Source organism: Mizuhopecten yessoensis, unplaced genomic scaffold (assembly GCF_002113885.1).
Source record: "Mizuhopecten yessoensis strain PY_sf001 unplaced genomic scaffold, ASM211388v2 scaffold11057, whole genome shotgun sequence".
Taxonomy (NCBI): Eukaryota; Metazoa; Mollusca; class Bivalvia; order Pectinida; family Pectinidae; genus Mizuhopecten; species Mizuhopecten yessoensis.
In genome coordinates this window covers 301,641-316,310 of record NW_018408857.1, presented here as the reverse complement: position 1 = coordinate 316,310, position 14,670 = coordinate 301,641, and the positions used below count along the sequence as shown (strand labels likewise).

Sequence of the window (14,670 nt, the reverse complement as noted above, 5' to 3'; positions counted from 1 at the left end):
AAAATAGCAAACAAATTATGTTTTTGTTGTCAATTTTTTAATTCATGGCTGATCATGTAATTAATTATTATAAATGAAATTATAGATAAAATTAATAAATACAGAGCCGGGCGAATATTGGGAGTTGCTCCCCTTAGTTTTTGTATTACTACGCGATGTGATTAGCCCATTATCTTACATGGCCAACGTTATCTTACATGACCGGATATGAGAGAATAAAGTTTCCGAGGTACATTGGAAATCCCAATCGCTATACATGAACTAGGACATGTGATCACATATTTAAGGCGTAATACTTCATATAAAGACGGCACAGCCCTAAAGAGGTATGTTCTTCTTTTATTATTACAATCAAATAGCAAAGCGTCACTAATAATCATACGTTGTTTGGTCAAAGTTAATGTGAATTATATATGTAACATGTTCGCAATACAAGGTTGTTTTACACTTGAAATGTTTAAGTTTAAGAAGTTTTAATGTAACCCTTGTTAGCTGAGTTTATTGTACCTGTCAAATAAACGATTTTCAAGAGAATTTATAAAGAGTAATATTAATGTATTATTTTGTCAACGCATTACTTAATTTGTGGACATAGTCTCTTCAGATATATTGTGTAGATTAATATTGCCATAGAAGTAAATATCATATACATATACATATGTATTTATGTGATTAGGTGGGAAAGAGATTGTACTGTATTTATACTACTAAATGATATGTTTCATGCCTTCTGTGCTCACAGATAACACACACACACACACACAGGTGTTAAACACATAATTCCGGGTATTCGAATAAAAGTTCGATAAAGTTTATGTCATAGGTTATCGGTATCCTACGGAGCCCGTTAACTGACATGCTACACACTTGTTTTATTTCGTTTTATCGAATTATTATTTCGTTTTTTCGAAATATAAATAATAATTCGAAAAAACAAAATAATAATTCGATAAAACGAAATAAAATAAGTGTGTAGCATGTCAGTTAACGGGCTCCGTAGAAATATATTAAAATTGTGAATAAAAGATAAACATTTCTAAATATGATGTCAGTTTTGTTAATGTATTCCAAACTTTGTGATTAGGTCACTAAATTATGGTTATTCAAATGGTCAGTAATCCGTTACTCAACGTCAGGGCATCATCACTTTTATTCCTAAGGCAAATAAATCAAAATATTTCATACACAATTGTCAGCCTAACTTTCTTTTAAATATTATGTACAAAGTTGCATCTGCATCTAAAGCTAGTAGACTTACAAAAAGTAAGTTAGTTTTAAAAAAAATGATAACCTCAGGTAAGACAGGATTCATATCAGGACATCATGCAATATGCTGAAGAACATAATATCCCTGGAGTGCTATTATTGATTAATTTTTAAAAAGCTCTTGATTCGGTGTCTTGGAAATATTGATTAAGCCCTTAAGTACTTCAAATGTAGAAACTATTTGAGATATTGGGTAAAAATACTACATTCTAATACTTGTTCTTGATCAGGAGGGTAAATTGTTATCGTTCTTTAATACAAAACGCGGCTGTCGCCAAGGCGATTCAATCGCACCTTACATGTTTATACTTTGTACAGAGATATTGGCAATTCGGATAAGAAATAATAGAAATATTACTGTTATTAATATTGATGACTGTCAGAGTCTAAATTCGCAATATGCAGATGACACTTCTTTAATACGAGATGGAACAGAAAAATCTTTCAAGGGATCTGTTAAAGAACTATCTGTATGGTAAAAATAGTTAAGTTATTTGGTTAGGTAGTAAAAAGTATGGTAGGGATGTACTTTTTCCAAATAGAATTTCAATTTGGGTTTGACAAGTTTACACATTTTGGTATTGAATTTAATGTGGATTTACGTAGAATTCCTAAAATTAATTAAAAAAACACCCAATTCAAACCTAAATCTTTAATTATTGGATGGAGTAAAAAAAAGCTTTCTCCTATTGGGAGAATTAACATAATGAAATCTATTAATTTCACAGCTGAACCATCTTTTTATCTCTTAACCAGATCCAGATTAAAGCAGCTAAACTCAATTCTTTTCAATTTCTTGTGGAATAGTAAAAATAACAAAGTTGAGCGTGGGGTAATTATTCAGAATTATTTCAATGGGGGGCTTAAAATGGTAAACATATTGTGTTTTATTGAATCTCTAAAACTCAGTTGGATCAGAAGGATCTTTTGGTCAGAGGGATTATGGCGTATGATTTTGAAAAACTAATTAATGTGTAAGCTAATTGTAGTAACGAGAATTTAATTAAGATAGAGACTAATTGTGAAAACATTATTTTGCAAGGCTGTTTTTAAGGCATGACATAGACTATAAAGTAGAAATGTATAGAAGGAAAGATCCTTCCTTATTTAAGACACCCATATGGTATAACAAAAACATCACTTTTGGTAAGAATAGGAGGCACGGTAGTCTAGTGGTAGGACGCCGGGCTCGTGACCGAAGGGTTGCGGGTTCGAGTCACGGCACGTCACTGTGTTGTATCTTTGAGCAAGATACTTTACTCCGCTTGTTCCAGTCTACTCAGCTGTAAATGAGTACGTGGTTGGGCAGTGCTAGAATTGTTGAATGCTAGATGTGAGCGCCGAAATGGCAGCACCGGCTGTATGCTCCCCAGGGAGTTGAGAAAGATGTTGTCTGGTTGCACGGATAATAATTTGTGAACCGTTTTGAGACGACCTACGAACTTGGTTGTAACCGCCAATTATTATTATTATTATTAATAATGACATTTTTTATGGAAATTGGTTCAATAAGGGGATTATGATAATCAATAATTTACTAAAACATTTTAGAACTTTTCTCTTTCAATGAATTTTGTGCTTTTCATGGTTCAATAACAAATTATCTTAGGTATCAAGGAGTGATAATGTGCATAAAGAAATACCTTAATAATCACAATATACCCAACAAGATGTTGATTTACCGAATTATACCATTAAATCTTGAGGTTTAATTAAAAAATAAAAAAATGGTGTTGTATAAAGTTCTTATTCGAAATAGTATCACAGTAACAGGACAAAATAAATTGGGAACTGTTTTTTACTATAAAAAGGAATCATGGAAAAAATATATGATGTTCCATTCAGGGTAACAAATAGCACAAGGTTACAATGGTTACAATTTAGAATAAATAATTATATTTTAAAAACAAATCCATACCTATTTAAGAATGGACTAATAAATAAACCTCTCTATGTTTTACTTTTCATGGAAAGGGAGACAATTATTCATATCCTATGGGAGTGCACTGAAGTACAATGCCTTTTGATAAATTTTGAAAAATCTCTTAAATGCACTTGCCATTTCCTTAACAATTAACAAAGAAAATATTAGTTGTGGATATATCGAGCAACGAGGAATCTTAAACAGAATTGGTAATGAATTGTGCTTTGAATTAAGCATTATATATACAAAACTAGATGTTAACACAGCTCACTAAATGTTATGGTTCTAGTTATTCGCTTAAAGAATAGTACAATGTTCAGAAATATATTGCTTATGGTAAAGGGGAACAATGTCTCATTAAATTTACTAATGAATGGCGAAAATGGATAAAAGTAGTTGAACTTGCCTAAACATTAATAAAAATATGCCTTTTTCTCTCTAAATACATTAATTAAATTATTGATTGCCTTTTCGTCAACCATTTGCATTTTGGAAAGTCTGTCTGACTGTCTGTCTGGATGGATGGAGGGATGGATGGATAGATGGAGTTGTTTTCTTAAATAGCATCTAAAGGAATGTAAAACATTTGATGATGGTGAATGATGACGATGACAATGATGATGATAATTATTATGATGATGATGATGATGATGATGATGATGATGATGATGATGATGATGATAATGTTTTGTATGCTTTTGAATATGTGTTTATGTCATAATTGTTTATGTAAAAACTTTGAAAAATAAACAATTATAAAAACAAAAATAAAAAGATATATCAATAGGTTGCATTATATTACTGATGATTAGTATCACGCTTGAGTATTATTATATTATTATACATGATTTTTGTGTTGGTATGAAAAAAAAATGATTCAATGGAATGAGTAAGTATACAAAAATATGTAAGATTATACTGAACTGAAAAAAAAAATGAAAATGAAAACAAATATGAAAGTTAAGAGGCTTAAGGCCACGTAGTTCTCTGGGAATATTACTCGAACTGTTGAATACAGTTGTCGGGTTCCAATTCTGCCTAGGAAGGTCCCGTAAACAAAAGACTGGAGCAGTGGAGCAGGGAAAGAGATGGTTATCAGCATTATCACCTTTACATGTAGTTCCAGAAGATCGTCAGAGTAGGCTAAAGGAACTTAATTTATATAAATGACTTTTTGTTGTGGGCATGTATGCATTGAATGCTAATATGTGAAAAAGTCTGCATCTATCCACGAGATAGATGAAGTCATTGTGAAGCAGCGATTGTTCTAAAAATACCTCTCCGCACACGGTCTCTAAGTAAAATCCCCCTCCGCACACGGCCTCTACGTAAAATACCCCTCCGCACAGGTCCTCTAAGAAAAATACCCCTCCTTACAGGACCTTTAAGAGAAATACTCCTCCGCACACGGCCTCTCAGAGAATACCCCTTCCACGCAGCCTCTTAGAGAAATACCCCTCCGCACAGATCCCCTAAAACCAAATAACCATCCACACACCGCCTCTAAGATAAACATTCCTCCGCAAAGGGCGTCTAAGAGAAATTCCCCTCCGCACACGGTCTCTTATAGAAATACCCATCCGCACAGGGCCTCTAAGAAAAATGTCTGCTTGCGTCGTGTAACTGTTTTTCTTTACTATAGTGAGAGTGAAAAAAAGGATCCGTGTTAAATATTATGGGTACTTAGTGTTATTTGTTGCCACAGATAAGTTAACTATTAATTGCTTGTTTTCACATTACTTTTCACAATATCCCCATTGTTTATTGGCTTCGCGCAACCACTACATTCTGAACAAGTCTATCCAGTCAGAGCATATGAAAACATCTTTGCTGAGTTCCTTAGAAGCAAGTGGTTCAACTACTAACACTAAGCGCTGAAATGATAACGATAAAACTATATAGTTTACTGTGTTTTATAAACCGTACTTAATATAATACTGTAAATAAACATATATTTGTATTTTTTAGGACACAATCAACATCCAACTTGAAAACAGCATACCCTTGATATAAAGTGGGGAAGTGTTATTCAATCCAATTAGTAATGGCAAGAGTACATACGTTGTGCGGTAAAATGGAGACATTTTACCTAAACATTTTGCTAGTGATTTGTTTGCAGACACTGTGTTTAGCTGTGCCTTTAAGAGATGCCAACTTGTTTTATCGTTCTACTGCTGCAAATGGAACAACTATCATCTGCTTGTCCTGCCCGCCAGGAACATATCTTGTGAGAAACTGTACTTTTCCACAAACAACGGGACAGTGCCAGATATGTCCAATTGGTTATTTCCAACCGAACTACACAAACTCTCCTAAATGCCTTGCCTGTGTAACCAAATGTCTACATGTGGATGTGAGAAATAGGTCTGAGCCATCCCAAGCCGTTTGCGAACCGACTGAAAATTTTTGTTCGTGCAAAAACAGTACTTACATACTAGATAGCGAATGTCCACCTGGGAAGGAGCCAGCTATTCAAGGTAGTGTAATTTTCCTGATAATAATATAATTAATCATCACGTGCTTTGAAAAGGATTAAGGCACTCATTATTTAAACCTAATGATAGTGTTTACTACTAATGATTTTTGTTATATATGCAAACGTGAAATATGAGACACATGCGTAAACTGGCCAATCAGAGAGTATTTACTTATTAATCAGAAGCCACTGTATAAAGACTACAATAACTCAGTCGACATCGACGTCATCATTAAATGACCATTATAACGTAAACATATCCAGCTTTTTAAGTATCCCCGTACCACTGGCAACAACTATGACTACACACTGGAAACTAATTTATCCGGCATGACTATAGATTTCATTAATCTTTTTTGACAAGAAAACAATACCTTGGGGGACCTTTATGAAAAAATGTGAAACAAACAAAGTCAAAAACATTGTTCTGTGTGTAAAACCTCAACGGGGCTAGTCTTGGATTCGAACCCTGTGCCTCAGATGGATATACCGACTAGGCTACCAATCAGGTCAGCCGAAATGTTCCGACTCAAATGTGCTACAGCTATATCAAAAACGAAATTTTTAGGATATAACTGTATATACGAACAATCATATTGTAGTGGGACAGGGATCCTTAATAATGCACAGTTTGTTGTGTTTGGTCCCAGATTGCTTTAATATTCAAAATAGTAAAACATTACTGATGTAAAAGAAATCACATTACTGTTTGTTGTGGAATTTTCTTATGATTACGAATGTTCGTTATAATGAGACCTGGGTTCTTGTGTTTTTAAATTGTTTTTCACTTTTCAAAACCATCAAATTGTTTGTAAATATAAAATAGGAATTAGCCTTTATCATGTAAGATATGTCAAATAATTGACCAACATGTAATAAATTCATTGCTCTGATAGTGAAATATTTACAAAATAATCTTTACAAATAAGTCTTTAATACTTACTGCGTTCACACATTTAATTATACTTCATACAGAAAAAAAATGTTTTTATTTAACACATAAAATAATCTTTGCAAATAAGTCTTTTATATTTACTGCGTTCGCAAACTTAATTATACTACAGACAGAAAAGTATTTATTTAACACATGAAATACTTCTTTACTTAAAATTAAATGGGGAAAATTAAAAAAAAAAACACACACACAAAATAAAACATGCTGCTCTTTCAAAAAAATAAGAGTAATGCCGTTTCCTGTGTTCATTAAGATAACCAATAACCATATTTTTTGTACAAACAAACTGGAAAAATTTAGTCCTTTAGTTTATGATTACATAACTTCATTTCAGTAACAAGCTTTCAACACACGATTTGTAAAGAATGTCCAGAGGAGACCTATTCTGATGTATACTCAAGTACAGAGATGTGCAAACCCTCGACCAAATGTGGATTACACGAAGTCGCCATCCTTGACGGGGACAAAACTCGGGATAGAGAGTGCATGCTTCGCAGTGGAGACTTCAACGACACCTGGGATATGACTACAATTACTGCAATAATGAACACGACAAACGACTTCACGCCACAAAGCGAATCTCATCGTAATTCAAAGACAACTGTAGCATTATTGGCAACATTAATTCCGCTAGCTTTTATTATTTTCTCTATAGGTGCATACATTTACGTACGTTTTTCCAAAGGTAAATGCAAACGTCTACAGGAAACCCAACATTATAACACTGTGCCTATCCAAGAGCGGCATGTGTCTAGTAGTTCAGATATTCTAGAGATTGATGAACACGCCAGTAAATGTAGTTACAGTAAACAGAGAAATGATACTCAAACTGTGTCCAGGAGCAAGTCCGACGAGTGTATTGAACCATTAAATGACGCCGTTCAAGTGCTTACCAATATACACAACAACGAAGGTCCATCACCACAAGCAGAAACACTTATTAAACAAACTGACGATAATAAAGCCCTTGATGCCCAGTATAAAATGTCAAAGGTGTTGCCAAAACCCCTAGATGATCCCTGTCCAAAAACCTTTGATGTCTCGAGAGAAAAGGCAAATAAGTTACCAAAAACTCTTCATGTGCTGTCTGAAACGACAATGACCTTGCCAAAATATTTGGATATCTCGTATGAACAGGCAAAGGTATTACCTTGTTTACACTCACCGAAACGAAAGACAATTTTATCGACAGACTGGCAGCGGTGTGAACAGGTCACCAACCAAGGATGTATTTTACAGCTTCCAAATTCAGATGTTATCACCACGTTTCCTCCTGGGTTTCTGTCGGATGGAGGCTCCAGTCATTGTTACAAAACCGTCCACAATGATATTCCACGTATTGCTGCTGCGTTACATCTGCAAGATGACACCGTTATAACAAGCCCAGTGCCAGAATATTATATGCAGGAAGCTTTTGCCGAATTTGTCCAAATACTGATTCCTCATCGAATGCCAAAAAACTATGAGCAAATCAAAGTACACAGCTTTTCAAAGCACACTGTCAGTGAAACTGTGGATTTAGTTGAGGTGAAATGTGTTGCCGACAAAAACAAAGTTGATGATGACATTGATATGTTTTATGTCGTCAATTTTGAATCCGTTGTTATTCACACTAAGCGTTTCTCGGGTTTCGTGTGCACAACATGTCAGAGATACATTGAATATAATCTCAGTGCTAGCATTTACGGACGACAAGGAAAGATGGACGGCCGAACCGACACACTGGATGTACTGCTGTACCTGAAGGGCGCAAAAGCGTCTATTACTGACTTCAGGGTTCGTACCTAACCCTTAGCAAATATCGTAATATATAAGTCTGATATAAGTATCATAAGTATATGATATGTTGGTCAAATTATTTAATCAAACATCGACTATGAAAACATATCTAGTGTTACAGTAGAGCATTTTGTTTAAGCACACGCTCTAATAAAAGTAATAATATAAATACTGAAAACAATATAAATAATTATTTAAGCATATGTGATGCAATGGTAAACGTAATTGTAAAATGAATAACAATAATAAATTTCAACTGTGTAGAAGATACCTTAGTTTGTGTCGGACTGAATATATTTTCATGATTGCTGCATATTTTTCTCTGCTAATGACGTCGATCCTTACTTTAACATATATACCACTGTTTAATTGTTTACAGACTTGAAATCGATAACAAACCTATTTGAAATAGAATCATCTATATTTCACTTATAATGGACTCCTTCCTAACGTTCTGGTTTATATAAACTTAGAGAAAATGAAAAGAATATTGATATGTAGATTAACGTTAAAAATGATAACGAAATAAACCAAACGAAAATAATTTACCTTTTCTTCTTAAAAGGTTGCCACGGAGAACAAAATTGATAAAAGGTTCCATCACCTAGAAACCCAACCGGTGAAACTTCTGGAGGAACAAGAACAAAGCGAAGGAGGACAACTACAGTTTCGTTTCTGTTTGATTAGCGAATCTATCAGAAATTGGATTCACCGAAAAGCTAACGATGGTGTTCAATTACAGGACGACCTGGTAGTAAGTATATTATAACGAGAAGTATATCATGTTAATTGAATTTTTCCTTTTCTCGAAATTAATGAGGTTACCGCTCTCTTACGTTTACTGCAAAAATGGAATATGTCATGACAAGCTCGCAGACTCTGTACGGGCAGCTTGTAGATGACGAGTTAACTAGTTAAGTTCTTTAATATATTTACATCAAATGAATCGCGCGGCAGCCTAAATGTAAAATTGACATGCTTCGAAGGCGGTCGTCGCTCATGTGTCACTCCACTGTAATCTTCAAGGGGCATACATCAGCCTAGCACTTGGTCAGGTGTTTTTTTACGTGAAACTAATTACAATTTAAAAGATTTACGCGTGATTTTAAATTTTGTCGGCAAATATACGTAACCCCTGCAATTTCGCGGATACGTTTCCCAATAATATGAGATCATTTTAAGCGTCTGGCTGATGTCAGTTAAACGAGCTATATATGAAAAATAGTTATTGTATTAAAGTGGTTTCTTTCAATGCTGGGTTAAAGATTTAAAAATAAAGGAAATTGCAAAACTTAAATTATCTTTGTCCATTCTAATATATTGTTTTTGTTCATTAAAGCTGGCTGACCCAGAGAAAGTCATGCGGGAATGTGAAACACACATTATCTGCAGACCAAACACAAAATGGTTCCTTCAACGGGACGATGAAACACACAAAAACTGTGACTTTTATGTCGAAATCGTTCACAAGGAGAAACCAGCATCTGCAATGGATACCTTGCGTTATGTGAAAACATATATTCCAGCCAGTGAAGATTTCGAGGTTTCTGGTGCCCTCGCTGCTGCTTCGGAACAAGTAAGTATTTATTTATATTTGTTTATTTACTTATTTGAAGTAAGACAATTGAATTTTGATTACAACATTTTTGTTTTTCAAGGGCCCATGCACATCGTTATCTCAAATAATAGAATCCTACACATTGTAAGCAAAAGGTTGAAATTTCAAGAATGATGATATTTTTTCAGAGGAAGATATAAAGGATATTTAATGGAATCTTCAGTAATAACAAATATATTTCACTTGTGTGGCTAATATGTTGATATATTTCACGAATGTGCAGCACGAGTGAAAAATATCAAAATACTAGCCACACAAGTAAAATATTTATGAAATTACTGAAGACACCATTAAATTTTCTATTTATTACGTTTTTAAAGCATAAAACATGATTGGTTGGTTGGTTGGTTGATGGGTTTATAGTCTACACTTCACTGACGAAGTCTGTGTTCGGTCGACTTGAGGGGGTAAGTTGGACTTACCGGGCCCTCTGAGATTCAAAAGTCCTGCCCATCCAGGTCACGCTCTAAGGTCGGACAGCTCCTTAGATGCAGACAGGCTGTCACAGCTACTGCGGTCTACGGGAACACGTCCTTTCTGTAGTCCTCACTGCCCTCCTATGTGTCTAAAACATGACAAATATAATATATCTATACAAGATGCCCAATGGACCTGAATAGCTCACCTGGTATTAATCTCAAACTTGTAATCTTAAAAGTGGACTAAAATACAACTGCAGGCAGAATATCACTGTTTGATTCGTAAAAACCTATTAAAAGATTTAAACATATAACGCCTGTAACCTTAATTGTTGAACAAAAACATCATGTTGAAAGTGGGTCAAGGTCATTCATTTGAACAAACTTGGTAGTCCTTTTTCCCAGCTCGCTACAGGCCCAATTTCAGTACCCTTGGCTTTTTGGCATTTTAACATATGACGCCCGTGACCTTGAATGTCGAACAAGGACAATGGGTTGAACAGAGTTTATAATCTTCCATCCCTGCATGCTTCTAGCAAAATATCATTTCCCTGGACCTTTTGGTTATACAGAACAAATCATTTGAAGATTTAAACATATATTGAACAGTGTGACCTTGAATATGGGCGAAGGTCATTCATTTGAACAAACTTGGTAGCCCTTCATCCAAGCATGTTAATGGCCAAATAGCATCACCATTGGTCATTTGATTATTAAGAAGTTGTTTAAAGGTTTTAAACATATTCGACCCCTGTGACCTTGAATATAAGTCAAGGTCATTTATTTGAACAAACCTGGTAGCCCTTTATCCCAGCATGTTACTGCCCAACAATTATCACACTAGGCCGCTCGGTTAATCACAAGAAGTCGTTTTAGGTTTTAAACACATTTGAGCCCTGTGACCTTGAATATAAATCAAGGTATTTTAATTGAACAAACTTGGTAGCCCTTTATCCCAGCATGTTACTGGCCAACTATCATCACCCTAGGCCTCTCGGTTATTCAGAAGAAATCGTTTAAAGGTTTAAACATATTTTACCCCTGTGACCTTGAATATAAGTCAAGTTCATTTATTTGAACCAACTTGGTAGCCTTTCATCCCAGCATGTTACTGACCAAATATCATCACCACAGGCCTCTCGGCTATTCAGAAGAAGTCGTTTTAAGGTTTTAAACATATTTGACTCCTGTGACCTTGAATATAAATCAAGGTCATATATTTGAACAAACTTGGTAGCCCTTCATCCAAGCATGGTATTGGCTAAATATCATCCCCCTAAGCCTCTCGGTTATTCAGAAGAAGTCCGTAACTGGCCAAATTAAAGCACCCTAGATGTCTCGGTTATTCATAAAAAGTTGTTTAAAGGTTTGAAACATATTTGACCACAGTGACCTTGAATATGATTCAAGGTTTTCATTTAAACAAACTTCGTAGCCCTTCATCCCAGCATGTAACTGGCCAAATAACATCACATTAGCTCTCTCGGTTCTTCAGAAGAAGTTGTTTAAAGGTTTTAACATATTTGACCCCTGTGACCTTGAATTTAAGTCAAGGTCATTTATTTGAACAAACCTGATAGCTCTTCATCCCAGCATGTTACTGCCCAACAATTATCACACAAGGCCTCTCGGTTAATCACAAGAAGTCGTTTTAAGGTTTTAAACATATTTGAGCCATGTGACTTTGAATATAAATCAAAATAATTTAATTGAACAAACTTGGTAGCTCTTTATCCCAGCATGTTACTGCCCAATAATTATCACACTAGGCCTCTCGGTTAATCACAAGAAGTCGTTCAAAGGATTAAACATATTTGACCCCTGTGACCTTGAATAGAAATCAGGGTCATTTCTTTGAACAAACTTGGAAACCCTTTATTTCAGCATGTTACTGGCCAAATATCAGCCCCCTAGGCCTCTCGGTTATTCACAAGAAGTCGTTTAAATGTTTTAAACATATTTTACCCCTGTGACCTTGAATATAAATCAAGGTAATTTATTTCAACGAACTTGGTAGCCCTTCATTTCAGCATGTTACTGGCCAACTGTCATCACACTAGGCCTCTCGGTTATTCAGAAGAAGTGGTTTTAAACATATTTGACCCCTGTGACCATGAATATAAATCAAGTTCATATAGTTGAACACACTTGGTAGCCCTTCATCCCAGCATGTTACTGACCAAATATCATCACCCTAGGCCTCTTGGTTATTCAGAAGAAGTTGTTTAAAGATTTTAACATATTTTACCCCTGTGACCTTGAAAATGGATGAAGGTAATTTATTTGAACAAACGTGGTAGCTTCTGGCCAAATATCATCACCCTAGGCCTCTTGGTTACTTAGTAGCAGTTGTTTAAAGTAAAAAGTTGACGCCGGACGGACAACAGACGCCCCACCATACCAGGCCAGGTGAGCTAATAATGCATCAAATAAAGGCGGGAATCAGAAGCGTAATAATTAGCGCCATATTCTAATGATATCACGCTTGACAACAAGGTGCGCGCCATTTTGAATGGGAAACTCAACTCAATTCCGACGTTTTCTGCTATTTTCTGGTATGATTGCTTATACAAATGTTTTTAATTGTATATTTATGTAAACATATTTATTGTGTGCCACACAATTACCATAGCAACCACTTATTCTGCCGTCGCTTCATTGAATCTGAACAAAAAATCGTTGCCTTTGAATGCAGTTACCGTTATGATATCACTTTTGATATTTGTCACAGTTTTATCAAGTTGATAGAATCCGATATTTCACTGGCAAAAATGTAACAAATAACAACTAATCATGAAGCTAAAATACGAATTTTTTTTTCAGAGGTTCATGTATGTTTTTCAATTGAACACTATCATAAACCGATGAAGCGGTGAATGCACCAAGTATTTGTCTGTGCGCGCAGGCGTAGGTGAGTGTGTGTGCACGCGCATGAACGGTCTTTACATTTTTTCATATAATTTTTCATATTTCTTCACAGAACAACACATGGATAGCGTTTATCCCCCAAAACCGAAACCTTGCTACACAGGAAGGTAGAGTCCACATATTGCCCAGCCATCATCAGTAGCTGAGCCGAGGTCTAGTGACAAATGATGAGCTCGTATTATGATACATATAGCGGTTAATATATCAACTGTTGATCATGTTTTAGAATGTTAAGGTATTACATCTTGAGGATAAATATATGTTACTTCAAGCTTGATCAAATCATAAACAATTGTGTTTTTTATAAAAAAAAATAAAGGAATTAAAAAAAATGACATAATTTCCTTCATCAAAACCTTCGTTCCTATATACTTATCAGCATCATCATCGACATCATTTGATTTAAAAATAAATCAACAAAACTTAAGCCAGAACTTCATTTATTTCAAGAAATCAATAATGTATTTCACTGTACAGTTCCAAATTGCAGTTTTAAATTATCAATAATTTCAAATACATGTTAAATGAAACTTCTGTAAGGGTAATACATAAATATACATTTAAATTATATTCTACAACTGGATGTGGAGACACACATCCGAATATTAACAATACATTGCGTATACAGTAGAGGGACTAGATATTTAAGTGGAGAAAACATTTGGAACATATATACTAGTGTTGACTGCATAACAAACAAACAGTGGAAAAGAAAAAGTGCGAATCAATAATGTAAGTATGAATATAAAAAATACCATCCTCGATACTCCAGGAGTTACGCTCACTTTCGTTCTCTACAGCCCTGGAATATGTCATAGTAAAATTGAAGGCACGCGGCTAGCTATTTGATTAGTGTCAGGTAAAAGCATCCTAACCAATCGCTATGCTATACTTGTACTTTGAAGATTACTGAGGAATAACGCCCGACTTCAAAGCCAGTAAGTTTTACCGTTACACGACGCGAGACTCTTTTGAAGTACATCAAAGGATCAGACTAGTCTTCTCTTGTCTCATCTACAAGGTGCTGCACACTGAGCCTTCAATTTTGCTATGACATATTCCAGGGGTGCAGAGAGCGAAAGTGAGCGTGACTACTAGATATGGAGGATGACAGAATACACATGAATCACAAACTTTATCAGATTAATTATCTTTAATATCAGAAGCATTCAACAAATACTTTTTGAACAACATACAAATGATATGTGGAAATGTTCTAGTATTTATGCTAGAAATGTCAAAATATAAAGTCACATGTACAATTTTTGTCATTAATATCAAATACTGACTTCTTTGTCCAAACGA

The 14,670-nt window shown here is 34.9% G+C and overlaps 1 protein-coding gene across 1 annotated transcript; it reads left to right on the top strand.

Annotated features, from left to right (window-relative positions):
• Nucleotides 1-226: 226 nt before the first annotated feature.
• LOC110465127 lies at nt 227-14,068 on the top strand. Its single transcript, XM_021520728.1, has 6 exons — nt 227-326; nt 5,159-5,667; nt 6,956-8,397; nt 8,966-9,154; nt 9,740-9,976; nt 13,418-14,068. The coding sequence occupies exons 2-6, from the start codon at nt 5,235-5,237 to the stop codon at nt 13,505-13,507; spliced, it is 2,391 nt and encodes a 796-aa protein (XP_021376403.1). The 5' UTR covers nt 227-326; nt 5,159-5,234; the 3' UTR covers nt 13,508-14,068.
• The last annotated feature ends 602 nt before the right edge of the window (nt 14,069-14,670 follow it).

What these genes read in the sequence shown, in the direction of transcription:
- LOC110465127 (XM_021520728.1), top strand. Translation starts at nt 5,235, where the DNA reads ATGGCAAGAGTACATACGTTGTGCGGTAAAATGGAGACATTTTACCTA. An exon ending in CGTCTATTACTGACTTCAGG is followed by an intron (nt 8,398 to 8,965) that starts GTTCGTACCTAA and finishes TCTTCTTAAAAG; the next exon opens with GTTGCCACGGAGAACAAAAT. An exon ending in AATTACAGGACGACCTGGTA is followed by an intron (nt 9,155 to 9,739) that starts GTAAGTATATTA and finishes TGTTCATTAAAG; the next exon opens with CTGGCTGACCCAGAGAAAGT.